This window comes from Phacochoerus africanus, chromosome 3 (assembly GCF_016906955.1).
Source record: "Phacochoerus africanus isolate WHEZ1 chromosome 3, ROS_Pafr_v1, whole genome shotgun sequence".
NCBI classification, from domain to species: Eukaryota; Metazoa; Chordata; class Mammalia; order Artiodactyla; family Suidae; genus Phacochoerus; species Phacochoerus africanus.
The window spans coordinates 196,877,299-196,890,448 of NC_062546.1; the positions used below are offsets into that span (position 1 = coordinate 196,877,299).

At 40.1% G+C, this 13,150-nt stretch overlaps 1 protein-coding gene across 10 annotated transcripts in view; it reads left to right on the forward strand.

The window, feature by feature from the left end:
- The window catches only part of SP100 (SP100 nuclear antigen), an 82,657-nt gene that overhangs the window by 51,980 nt on the left and 17,527 nt on the right, over window positions 1-13,150 (forward strand). For 8 of the 10 annotated variants that reach the window (XM_047773724.1, XM_047773725.1, XM_047773722.1 and 5 more), the window contains 3 exons: window positions 5,889-5,954; window positions 10,529-10,576; window positions 11,912-12,016. In XM_047773724.1, coding sequence (XP_047629680.1) covers window positions 5,889-5,954; window positions 10,529-10,576; window positions 11,912-12,016 — 219 coding nt within the window. The remainder of the gene's footprint in view (window positions 1-5,888; window positions 5,955-10,528; window positions 10,577-11,911; window positions 12,017-13,150) is intronic. The other 2 variants (XM_047773723.1, XM_047773726.1) reach the window with 1 other exon arrangement.

The window sequence follows — 13,150 nt, forward strand, 5'->3', positions numbered from 1 at the left end:
CTCCTGCTGTGTGGCAAGTAAGAAGAAACTCTACATTAGAAATAGTTAAGCTTCTGCATATGGATGCATTCAAGAATGGATTAGATGAGTAATTTAAATGAGTAAATTAGGGAGCGCAGTGGAAACGAATCCAATTAGGAACCATAAGGTTGCGGGTTCGATCCCTGGCCTCACTCAATGGGTTAAGGATCCGGCATTGCCATGAGCTGTGGTGTAGGTTGCAGAAGCGGCTCAGATCTGATGTTGCTGTGGCTGTGGTGTAGGCCAGCAGCTATAGCTCTGATTAGTCCCCTCGTCTGGGAACCTCCATATGCCTCGGGTGCGGCCCTTAAAAAAAAAAAAAGACAAAAAAGACAAAAAAAATTAAAAATTAAAAAATAAAATAAAATAAAAGAATAAATTAATTCTATCAGTTCATGAAAAGCTTAATCCAAACATATGATTGTATAAAATATGTATTTAAAGCAAAAAACAAGTATTAAAATAAAGGGAGGGATAAAGAAAGGTCAGGAAACTACAAATTAGAAGGCTGGTAATTTTCTGTTGTTAGTTCTTTGTCATAGGTGGTGATGTAATAATCAGTGATGTTGCCTAAGGAGGATTCTCTGTAGATCTCACCATGAGGGTGAGGCTGCCTCTCCACTGCATGTTCCCAAGAGGACTGTACAGGTTGACTGCAAATGGGAACAGGTGCATCCAGCCACTTACATTTTTCACTGCTCTGCGTATCGCCATGAATGACCGTGAAAGTGCCATAAATATTGGTTTGAGGATTACAAGTAAATTTTAGTGAGTGGGTGAGTTCACGAACATGGACTCTGTGAATGATGAAAATTGGCTGTATATCTATATATTTTCATTCTTTCTAGAATTAGTGGGTTTTTTTTTAATTAAATACTACACAGGTTCCCAAATGCAACGTTTTATTACTGTTTTTTGCTAAATAGCCTTACGTTTGGATTTACATGTACTCTTTCACCCACAAGTTGTTTAAGAAAGGGTAAGAGAAAATGTATATTCTCTATTTCTATTTTCTAGGTATGGAGTTGAATATGTATCAATCATATCAACCTTGTTAAATGTATTACTTGGGCATTCATTTTCAACATTTTTATGTCTTTACTTGAGTCTGGTGTATGTGATTAAAAGTTGGGGGTAAGCTTTGTAAACCAATCTCAAAATATATACCTAAATGAGTTAAGCCCACTTACTTTTATCGTTAGGACCAAAATGTTTGATCTTATTCCTGTCATATTAATTTATATCACATGCCCTAGTGTCTTGGATATTAAACATGTCAATACTCTGCCTTCTGTTTTCAATACATTTATGTGTATGTGTGTACTTGTGATACCTAGGAAGATTTGCATTTTTGTTGTAATGGTTATAGCCAGGCATATGACTGCTTAGCTGAGACTGAACTTCTCAACATTCCCGAGCCATGAGACTAAGTCCTAGCCAATGGCTTCCGAGCAGAAAAAAATATGAGCCACTTTTCAGTATTTCCCTTAAAAGAAATAAATGATTGAGCCCCTGTTTATTTCCCATATACCCACTGGTTAGGAGTATATACACCTTCTTATATCTACAAAGGTGTATGCTTTTGTCATAGTGATTACTCTCAGAATTACCTTATCCTTAACCCACTGAGCGAGGCCAGGTGTCAAACCCGAATCTTCACGGAGACTGTGTTGGGTCTTTAATCTGCTGAGCCACAGTGGGAATTCCTCTGAGAATTACCTTTATGTCATACCTTTGGAACTCTCTTTAGACAGAACCTATCGATTTCCCACTCAGGATATTTATAAAATTGGTATGTGTCCTATTTCTTTGTGCCTTCTCCTCTTCTACCCAGTTGAGACCATGATGTTCCCATTATGTTTACCTACCTCTATTAAATGAGCTTTATATTTACCCTTGATTTATCCAGATAATACCCTTTAACTCTTAACCATAAAGCAGGCTTTGCTCTGTCACCCATATTTCTCCCTTCTTCCCATATTTTTTTTTTTTTGGTCTTTTTAGGGCCGCACCCGTGGCACATGGAGGTTCCCAGGCTAGGGGTCCAATCGGAGCTGCAGCTGCTGACCTACACCACAGCTCACAGCAACACTGGATCCTTAACCTACTGAGCGAGGCCAGGGATAGAACCCACAACCTCATGGTTCCTAGTCAAATTCGTTAACCACTGCACCACGAAGGGAACTCCCCAATTTTTTTAAATTATTACATCATTTCTATATTGTCAGGACATACACATTTATCATTCTGGCCTATCACCTCATTCCCACTTTCATTTTCATCTTTTTGTCAAAATTTTTCCAGTCCTGTCTTGATTTGCTAAAGTGGATCTCCTAATAGTTTTCTCAATAAGGACTCATAGAAACAATTTTTTCCACAATTTTCCTATTTAGAAGTATTTGTTTTTATCATTTATACCTAAAAAGTAATTTTCTTGATCTTTACTTCTAGAAGCATTTTGTAGGTATTTTTTCTCACTTTGTTGTGGCATTGAATGATGCTGTGGGAAATTCTACAGTCAACGATATCCCTCTCCCTTGAAAATGACCTTGTCTTTTTGCTTAGGCTGCCTACTTAATACTTTGCTTATCTTTCAAGCCCAGTGAGTTTTATGGAATATATTTCAGGGTTGACTGGCATCAGTTTTCTCTGCTCCAATGTGAAAATTCATGTCCTTATGATATATATATTCAATTTTTTAGTATAACTTCAGGAACCTTTTTCTTGAATTGTCCCTCAAGTATTTCTTTGTTATTTTGATTTATTTACTGTCTTTCATTGATAGGGAAATCACTCACCTATTTCTTTTAACAGGAAAACCCAGAATCTTCTGCTCACATCCCACTGGCCAAAGCTTAGTCACATGGCCAGAGCTACCTACAAGTGAGGCTGAGAAACACAATCTCTAGGCAGGCAGCCATGGGTCTGGCTGTAACTCTATTCCTATGGAAGAAAGAATCATTATGGGTAACAAACAGCAATCTGCCCACTTGTCCACTATGTTTTCAGACTAAGTCACTGACTTCCTCAAATAAAGAGGAAATGTCAGACTCTCCATGGGTTCAAACCTAGCCTTCTTGTCACCTGAGGCCTTTGGTAATAAAAAGGAGCTCGAACTTGGATTTAGCACAGAGCTTTGTGGCCAGACCAGCTAGCCTTGAATGGGAAATGAGGGAGAAAATGTTAGGAAAGTTTGCTGCAATTAATGAGCACAGAATGAGAAGAAACAGACAAGAGAGAACTCGAATCAATTAAACAGAAGCCAGACTTATGGTATATTACATCAGACCTAAGCCTGAAAAAGAAAGTTATTTAAACCAAACACACACAATGCTGTGTTGGTGCTGTAGGGGATGAAAAAGATAAATGATGCTCTATTCTCTGGAATTTTCATTTTTATCTCACTCTTCCTTTTCTTTCTCTTCTTTGTCTCTCTTTTTCTCTTCCCTCTCCCATTCTACTTGTGTTTTTCCTGTACACTTTATTTCTTTTGTTCATTCTTTAACATCATAACATATAAAATACGGCTGTTGCATTTATATGGTCCTGCAGAAGTGGAAAGCTTTTTCATCTGGAGTTAAAATATTTTTGGATGTATTTTTTCCATTTCCAACAAACATAATTAAACATATCATTATACATTCAATATAAATATAAATAAACATATACATATATTTCTAGCATCTCTATCATTTTTTTCTCCATGGTTATCTTTATCATCTTGGTTATTTCCCTGGTTATACTTACCCAGCCCCAAGACTTTAATCCTCTGAGCTTTTGTGAAATCTCTCTGCCATACTCAATTTGTTGTAAATAGTTGGAAAAGGTACTCTAAGCATAAATTATATTTGCTCCTTCTCCTGCTTACTTCCTTGTCAAATCTGTTCTCTCAAATAGTTCTTTCCATGCCCCAAGATAAAGTCTTAGATAAGCTCCAACATTGTCCTAGTCCTTTTCAGCAGCAATGATAATCTCATTTGATATTTAAAAGACTGAATGGATATAATATACACTGTGAGGGAGTCGGGTAAGGCCAGCCATGTCTCTCACCCACACGTCCTCTCTAACGCCACTCAATATCTGTTGTTTTCAGCTAATTCAAGTTTGGGGAAGAGGGTGAGAAGATATGATAAGAAGCAAGAATGGCTCTCTTACAGTAGATCCTACATGTCTCCCAGAAATTGTAGATGCATGAGCCACATTTGTGGGTTCTTCAGAGACCCCCCTTTTAGGGAGAATCCCAACTGAAGTTTCCTGGATGCAGGACATCCAACTGACTGCCTACCACTTCCAGGAGGTCCACACCCTTCCTGGGGTCACGTCTTTCATCCAAATGATCCTCCTGGACAGACTATCTCTCAAGAACTAATGGTGCCTCTCCTTTCCCCGGGGAGACTCGTGAAAACTGCACCTCTTCATGGCTTGTGAGAACCGCACCCCTATCAGTGGGTGTGGAGGTGGCTCACAAGACGATCACCCTCCCTAGACTTTTCCTGGCTTGAGTCTTTAAACATCTCTGCCTCCCTCAAACTCTCAGAGAAACAGATCAATACCTTGACACTGAAGCCTTCTCACTTGCCTTGAGGGGAGGTGAGCCCTTAACTCGAAGTCTAGGGCAAGTCTCCGGTGTCAATAGATAATATTTGTACAGAAACCCAAGAATAGTCATGCTACTTCCTGTGGGCTGGGGGTAGTTGAGGGATAAAATTCATAAAGAATAATTATTAGCAAGTCTTAAACCCCAAATCTCCTAGTAAGGAGAACTCTGGTAAGCTGAATGAGACTACTTTTAAACGTTTAAATTTTTTGGCCTCAACAGGTTTGATGAAAGGTGAATCAAACAGTACCAGAGAAAAATATAAAGAGTCAGAAGAATTTTTTGTTTGCTTAAGATGTCTATAGCTGAACAAGCTCAAATTGTAGTCTCGTCATTGAACAGAGGAAAGAAGCAGAGAGAGCCAAGGGGGGAAAGAAGAGAAGGAGGGTGGGGGGGAGGGGAGCAGAGAGAGGAGAGGAAAGAAGGAAGGGTGTGTATTTCACGTCCCTGCTTTGGAGATCAACACATTTGAACACGGCACTCGGGAGATTTACTTGCACAAGCCTCACCATCTTTCCACCCAAATCCAATCACCTGCTGAATCTGCGAGCATGTTACCCTGAGATAGGGTTTCAATTAACCCTTCCTTGATATCCATAACTCTAAAGTTTTGTGGGACTTGAATTTGCATTTCTACAAATTTCCCTTGGGCAATATTTTCTTGGTTAGTTCTTTAGACCCTTTTCATATTTTCAGCCCCAAAGCCTTCATTTGGGGCCAAGATGATGGCTAGTATTTTATCTGTGTAGTTCACCATCATATCTCCCTAGACAATGAAAATTCTTGCGTTGCTGCCATTGATTCTGTCTCTCAACCAAAAGAAATCTGCATTGTTTCACTTAATTTTTAAATTTCTGGGTGCTTTGGTTTCTTCCCTGGTAGTGGGGGTAGTAAAAGTCCCTAAAATAAACTAGCAGATATATGGGTCTTATGGTCATGTCTACTGTATAATGAACACTTAACAACTGTTAGCGCTCATCATTATTATTCTCACAGTGTTCCTTGAGATACGAGGAATAAAACTGTCAATTTTTTTTAAACTAATGTAGATGCAAATGCACTTGGATTAATATGAGGTAAGTTGCAAAATCTAGGATAAACCCAGGTTAACTATCAAAGGCTTGGTAAATGCAAGTTTATGGGTTATATATTTTTCTTTATGCAGTAGGCACTTGAAAATTGATAATAAAATGGAAGTTTTGAAAAGCACTATTATATGCAATACAACTTTTCAGCAGCATCTGTTTTATTATGTTTTTTATTTTCTCAGAGAGAAAGAGAGGCAGACCTAAAACTCAGAGTAAAAGAGCCCCAAAGAAAAGAGGCAGACCAAGAGGTAATAAATAAATATATACATATAAATAAATAGATTTTCGATAGCTAAACATCTAAATTCTCAGCTTTATTCTGTGCTTTTAGTAACAAATCCATTTCTCTAATTGCTTTCTGTAGCTACTAACTGTTGAGAAATATATCAGATTTAGTCAACTTCTAGATATGACAGGGAGAAAAAGATAATATTGCAAAAAAGTAACATGGTAATGAACCTGCAACCAGAACCCAGGACCCAGGGCCACTGCAGTGCTGCCTCTGATGAACTGATAACTTTTGAGGCTGGAAATAGTTGTAACCATAAAGCACTGTGTGACTCCCAAGTGACATAGCTGTTCTTCTTCACGCCCCATCCACGGTAAGGTACGCATGTGAACTTGGGTCTGTTGCTTCTCCTCTTCTGCCTCAGTTACTCTTACGAAAAGGAAAATAAACTGAGATAATAAATAATAATAAAGACACTGACTGCCCACCAAAGCCCCGTCCAGCTTCACACACGGCTTCACATTCTCTGTATCTACCACTGGACTCAGAAATGACCATGGACAGCACTCTTGTCCACTTCGTGAACCCAGAGCCTAAGGAGTGACTGCAAGAGCAAAACCAGCAGCTAATCATTCTGAAGTTCATCTTGAGACCTTTACATCTGTTTCTACAGAGTCAGATTTTCAGTTCCGACCATCCCTCCGATACCCTGTCATGTAGAAGTTCTAAGAGGCAAAGCTTCCCTTCTTCTTTTCAAATGACTGCAGATCTCCGCTGAGCTTCCCTTCCAGCCAGGAGAAAACTGCTGCGAAGGAGAAGTGAGGCAAGCAAATCAGACAGACACCACCTCCTGCTAGGCTACCCCATCGTGATCCTGCTCACAGTTCAGCCAGTCCCTGACTCACATCTACAAATTTGCCAAATCTTAGACATATTACAATCTAAAACTCTCTCTAGGAAAAAGATTGTGACTAGGAATTTCCCACTAACATAGCAGAAACTATATATTTTATCACCTCTCAGTAGTGAGTGATGGCCAACATCCTTGGGAATGAAGACATTGCATGGTCCTTCTGAAAGCTTCACTCCTGCTGCAGTTACTTTGTTGCTCTATGTGGTTCTTTTAGGAAGAGCATCTCTCAAGAATACCCAGTTCAATTCCCAGCAACAGGGCCCCTCACCAGGCCATAGGAATCACACTTCTTCGTGGATTCCCTTGCTGGCTTCGCTCAGCCCTTCTCTCACCCAGAATACTCTAGCCATGCCTTTCATCTTTATGCTGCTAAAGATGAGTCTGGTCGTCTGATGTCCTGAAGGACTGAGATCCATTTCCTGTGTGGATCTTTTAGCATATTTTCTCTTGGTTTGAGGGGCATCTTCACCTGACATTTCTCTTGAAAGAAATGTAGCCTCTCTCTGTGCAACAGGGCTAGACTAGCACCACACTTTAGAATATATGCATACTTATCTCCCATTGCACTGTTCTTGTATGTTGAGGACTCTGAAACTCTGAGGCAAACAAAAGTTCACCTGAACATCCTGATATACTTTTTCGCCCATAATTATTATTCCCAACTGTTAAAAAGAATATTTTTAGGAGTTCCCATTGTGGCATAGTAGAAACGAATACAACTAGTATCCATGAGGATGTGGATTTGATCCCTGACCTTCCTCAGTGGGTTAGGGATCCAGCATTGTTGTGAGCTGTGGTGTAGGTTGCAGATGTGGCTTGGATCTCGTGTTACCGTGGCTGTGGTGTAGGCCAGTGGCTACAGCTCCAATTCAACCACTAGCCTGGGAACTTCCATATGTCATGGGTTTGGCCCTACAAAGCAAAAAAATATGTATTTTTAAATGACTTTTTTCATTTTCCTGACCACATTATTATTTTTAAGAGTTAATGTAGGATTTTAGTGTTAGTAGGTGGTAATTAAGATGGTAGACCCAAATAGTTTAATCCCACTGTATCCAGGTGTTTTACTTCCTAGATATAAGAAAACATGGCGCTGGCTAACAGGCAAATAACCACTGTAAAATTCAGCAGCACTTTATTACATATGGATCTGTTCTTCAGACCATATTTCTGAAAACTGAGCTGTAGTACAAGTTTCTGTTTGTTTGCCCTCAACCTGTTTGTGCTCAACAGGCTTCAATGAAACCCAGAAGATTTAAGCAGAAGAGAAACTGAGAGCAAGAGAATGTGCGTTTGCTGATAACAGCTACTTTTTGTACAGACTCAGGTTATCACCAGGGCAGGGGTTTCAATTTCATCGCTGAATGGAAAAGGAGAGCAAGGAGAAAGTAAAAAGAGAGCCCAAGTGTCTGCTCATACAACACTGGGCTTTGATTCTTGCAGGAAAAGAGAGAGAGAGACACATGCAGTCAGAACTGGCCATTTTTCCGGGTACACATACGACTTCAGCATCATTTAGTGACAAGAGAGGACTTCCACAGAAAGCCACACCTGTGCAGATAACCTTTTATAGCTGGCAACTCTTAATCACCATACTTGACACAATCATGTTCTTTGAAAGCAATCAATCTAGAGCAATTTTTTAAAATAATTTCATCTACTTTGAAATCTACCTTTCCCCCATTTCACTTGCTTCTCTTAAGTCATCAGGATCGTAGCAATGCTTATGATTCTTTTATGAAGATTTATTTATGTTTCCTCTCAGTGTCCCTCCACAATGTCTTGATAAACTTCCTAAGGGCAACATCTTGTCAGGTTGAACATGCTTGATCTTGGGGTGTGATTTCTTTTTTTTTTTAATTTATTTTTATTACTCAAATGAATTTATCACATCTGTAGTTGTATAATGATCATAACAATCTGATTTCACCGGATTTCCATCCCACAGCCCAAGCACATCCCCCCACCCCCCAAACTGTCTCCTCTGGAGACCATAAGTTTTTCAATGTCTGTAAGTCAGCATCTGTTCCACAAAGAAGTTCCGTCTGTCCTTTTTTCAGATTCCACGTGACAGTGAAAGCATTTGATGTTGGTGTCTCATTGTATGGCTGACTTCACTTAGCATGATAGTTTCTAGGTCTATCCATGTTGCTAAAAATGCTGGTATTTCATTCTTTTTGACGGCTGAGTAATATTCCATTGTGTATATGTACCACATCTTCTGGATCCACTCCTCTGTCGAGGGACTTTTAGGTTGTTTCCATGTCTTGGCTATTGCAAATAGTGCTGCAATGAACATCGGAGTACATGTGTCTTTGTGAGTTGTGGTTTTCTCTGGATAGATGCCCAGGAGTGGGGTTGCTGGATCAAATGGTAGTTCTATGTTTTGTTTTCTGAGGAATCTCCATACTGCTTTCCACAGTGGTTGCACCAATTTACAATCCCACCAACAGTGTACGAGGGTTCCTTTTTCTCCACACCCTCTCCAGCACTTATTGTTTGTAGACTTTTGGATGATGCCATTCTGGCTGGTGTAAGGTGGTACCTCATCGTGGTTTTGATTTGCATGGGGTGTGATTTCTTAAGAGATGGGAATCATCAATACATTTTTCATGGGGCCATTTTTATTTTGATGAGATTTAAACACACACACACACACACACACACACACACACACACACACACCACACACGAGTAATTGTTAGGGCAAAGCCCCAGAATATAAGATAGTATTATCAACCTGAAGGTTTTTGTGTTTGGTTGAAAGATTCCTTTCCAGGATCATCTGGTCATAAGCTATGTAAAGGAAAGACTAGTCATGATTGAGTATCTGGGGAGGATTTTTCTCCTGGATCCTGCATAACCCAAATTAGCGCCCCAGGATGCCAGTGATAGGCACAGACTGATGGGCATATACCTTCAGCAAGAAATCATCCACACCGTATGCTTGACTTCAACAACCAAGCACGTTGGCATAGTGGAAGACCTCAACATGTACCGAGACATGACTCGCTCTTTTTTTTAGACACAATCAACACTTAAATTACATACTATATTCTTCTGAGGTATCCTTCAAGTCCACACTTTGTGCTATCTCTAACCCTACACTTTTAGAACTTGGGCATCAATTTTATAAGCTCCCCTTCATTAAGCTAGTTTGGAAGACCTTAGTCATTTTTGCCAGCATATTTAGTACAGAAATCTTTTTTCAAGTTTAGGTTGTAGTAGCTATCTGACCTACAGAGTCCATCATGAATATGAGTAGAAGAAATTTAGAATACATCTCAGTTAAATATCATGTTTGTAACTAGCTATATCTAGGCCAGTTCCACAAACTATGGCCCACAAGGCAAATTCAGCCCATGAGCTATTTTGCAAAGAAAGTTCTATTGGAACTTATCCATAGTCACATCTTTTTATTTATATATTACCTATACATTCTTTCAAAATACAAGAGCAGAATTGAGGATTCACAAGAGAGGTGATGGAGCACCACACCTCAAACATTTATTGTCTAGCTTTTTGCAAAAAATGTTATTAACTCCTGATCTCACAGTTGATATTATTCTTGACGTGTTAGATATGTTCCTGAAAAGTCACTTTTAACTGTTTTTGGAAAACACTGTTGTTATTTGCAGTGGTATAAATGAGACATTCATGTTATTTTTCTACTTCCTCAGGGAAAAAAACAGCCAACACTGGGCCTCGGAAAAAAGGCGGAAAAAGAGGTAAAAAGAAGTGATTAATACACTTAATAATTAAACATCTGAATTTTTATTTTATACTCTATGTTCTGAGTGATTAGTCAGGTTTCTTAATTGGCTTACAATGCCAATAACAAATGTTAGGATATTCATTGTTCTTGGTCAATTTCAACAACATGACAGGATGGCGGTAACAGCCACTCCATTGATTAGCCAGCTGATCTGTGAGAGATCCCGGGCCTCCTTGGGCCTGTGCAGGCCTCCTCTCACTTACTGATAACTTTTGAGGAGTAAAATATAAAGAACAAACATAAAGGGAATGGCTCACATGATATTTAGCTGATCCTTTTCTTGCACACAGAGAACCAGAAGCTCTCCACCAAGGAAGACCCTGAGTAGGAAGACTAGACCTGTGTCCTAATTCCAAAACTTCCTTTGACTCTATAACTTCAGCTTGTCACTTGTTCTTTTTTGCTTCAATTTCCTCCTCTTTAAAGGGTGGGTAGCAGGTGAATTAGACTGAGAGGTCTTCTACGCTCACCCAAACTCTAATAGAACCAACTCTGGAAAGAATGTGGCCAACCCATCCTTCCCCTCCAGAGAGGAGCCCCAACAAGAGTTTTTAATGGATCGCTTCCATGTTGGTCAGAAGAGCAAGAGCCGGTGCTTCTGCTACTAAATTCCAAGACTTTCAACATCTGCTTCAGAGTAATCGGATCCCAGCATCCTACCCCAAAGATGCCCAGAGGCCCTCTCCCCAAGCCATTTGTAGTTTCTCCTAAAGCACCCTGCCCTGACCTTTCCTTTAATCCATGGAGGAGTCACACATGAAGGAGAAGTGAAACAAAGCAGAGAGCAAGGAGGGGAAGACAGACACTATCCTTGCCGGGGGCTCCACCGCCATCCTGCTTTTTTCCCCCAGTTAAGGCCTCATTTGGGGAGAAAAAATTAAAAGTTGAGAGTTTTTTCTCCATCTGCATAACTTCAAAGCAATAGTATGACTAGAAATCTTCCTTCCAAGAGCAGGAAAAAAAGTATCAGGTGAGAGGTAGCTGGGACCAGCAAGTGTGGGAATTCAGATCCTTCTCACGAGGTGTGCAAGTAGGATTTTAGATGAGTAGTTATGTTGTGAGCCACACAGGATGTCCATGGGAGTGGAGGATGATATTATCTTTATGTGTCTAATCTGCCATAAAAGAAAGGCTTAGAAATAGAACTAATTCATGAGGGAAGTCATTCCAATACATTTTAAATTATAAAGAAGGATCTCATGATGGGCAAGGAGAGAGAGTGCACAGTCAGAGAGGAAGATGGAATCAAATAATAGTAATAATAATAATAAATAATGCTTCCTTGCAGGTCCAAGAATTCCCAGAGTAGAAAATATGGATTTTCAAAGTCCTCAACTTCCTGTGACATGTGGTCCAGCAGAGGGGGTTTTATATAAGAAGAAAATGGAACAAGGTGGGTTTCATGGCCTTCTGCTCTTTTCAGCTGGAAAATGCCCATGTGACTAATACACCATTTGGGGAGTAGACACCTGTGTCGGGGCTCTCTAAGACCATCCCCAGGTTTGGAGAGTCACTAGGAAACTCAGAGGAAGCAGCATAGAGTTGAACTCATGGCTGTAATTTTTTTCAAGTGAAAGGATGCAAAGCAGCAAAATCAGCAAAAGGAAAAGGCACCTGGGACAAAGTCCAGAGGAAACCATGTACCAGTTTCCAAGAGTCCTCTCCCAGTTGTGTCACCAGGAAGCCCTTAATTCTCCAGCCATGAACTGTAACAACACATGTGAAATATTGTCAGAAAGGGAAGCTGCTCCAAGTCTAAGAGTCCTGGGTTTTTATCAGGGGTTAGTTACATAGGTGCCCTCTGCCTAGCACAAGCCTAGACACCACACTCCCAGAAAAAAAGCAGGTGTTCTGCATAAACCATATTTTTGTATTTTAGGCACAAGGAGCCACTCTTTTAAGTTCCAGGAGTGGTGAGATCCCTCCCCAGATCCAAGTTCCCAGAGGCCAGGCAAGAGCCAGCCTTGAAGCAGGCCTTTCAAAAGAAAGCAACCTCTGTTCCACTCTGTTTGATTTTTCCACATAGAATCCCAGAGACGCTGGAGGAAAGGTGGCACTTCTACACTTTTAAAATTAAGAAACATGAGCCTACCAGTCCATCTCCCCTTTCCCCCATGGAAAAGGTCCACATGTGCCCATCCAGGACCCAATACAAGAACTAGGGCTTCAATAACAGGGCGGGAAATGTGCACATTTGAGAAATCCAATGGCAACCTTCATAGCCCCCTTCCCTATAGCGTCTGTGTGGCCTTGTGCTAATTGAGAGGCGCAGAGGATTTTGACTCACAAGACCGGGATCCAAGTCGCAGCTGTACCAAGAGAGTCTATTTCGTATGGGCCAAGTTACTAAGTCTCTTAGTCCTCTACAAAATGGGAATAATAAATAAGACTTTCCTCACCATGTTATAAGGAGAAAAATATGAGATTAATAGATATAAAATACTTTGAAAATCAGAATTGCAAAGTACAGTACAAATGTTCACCTAGCCTAATTGATTCCCCCTAAAATATCGTTCTTTAGGCACCA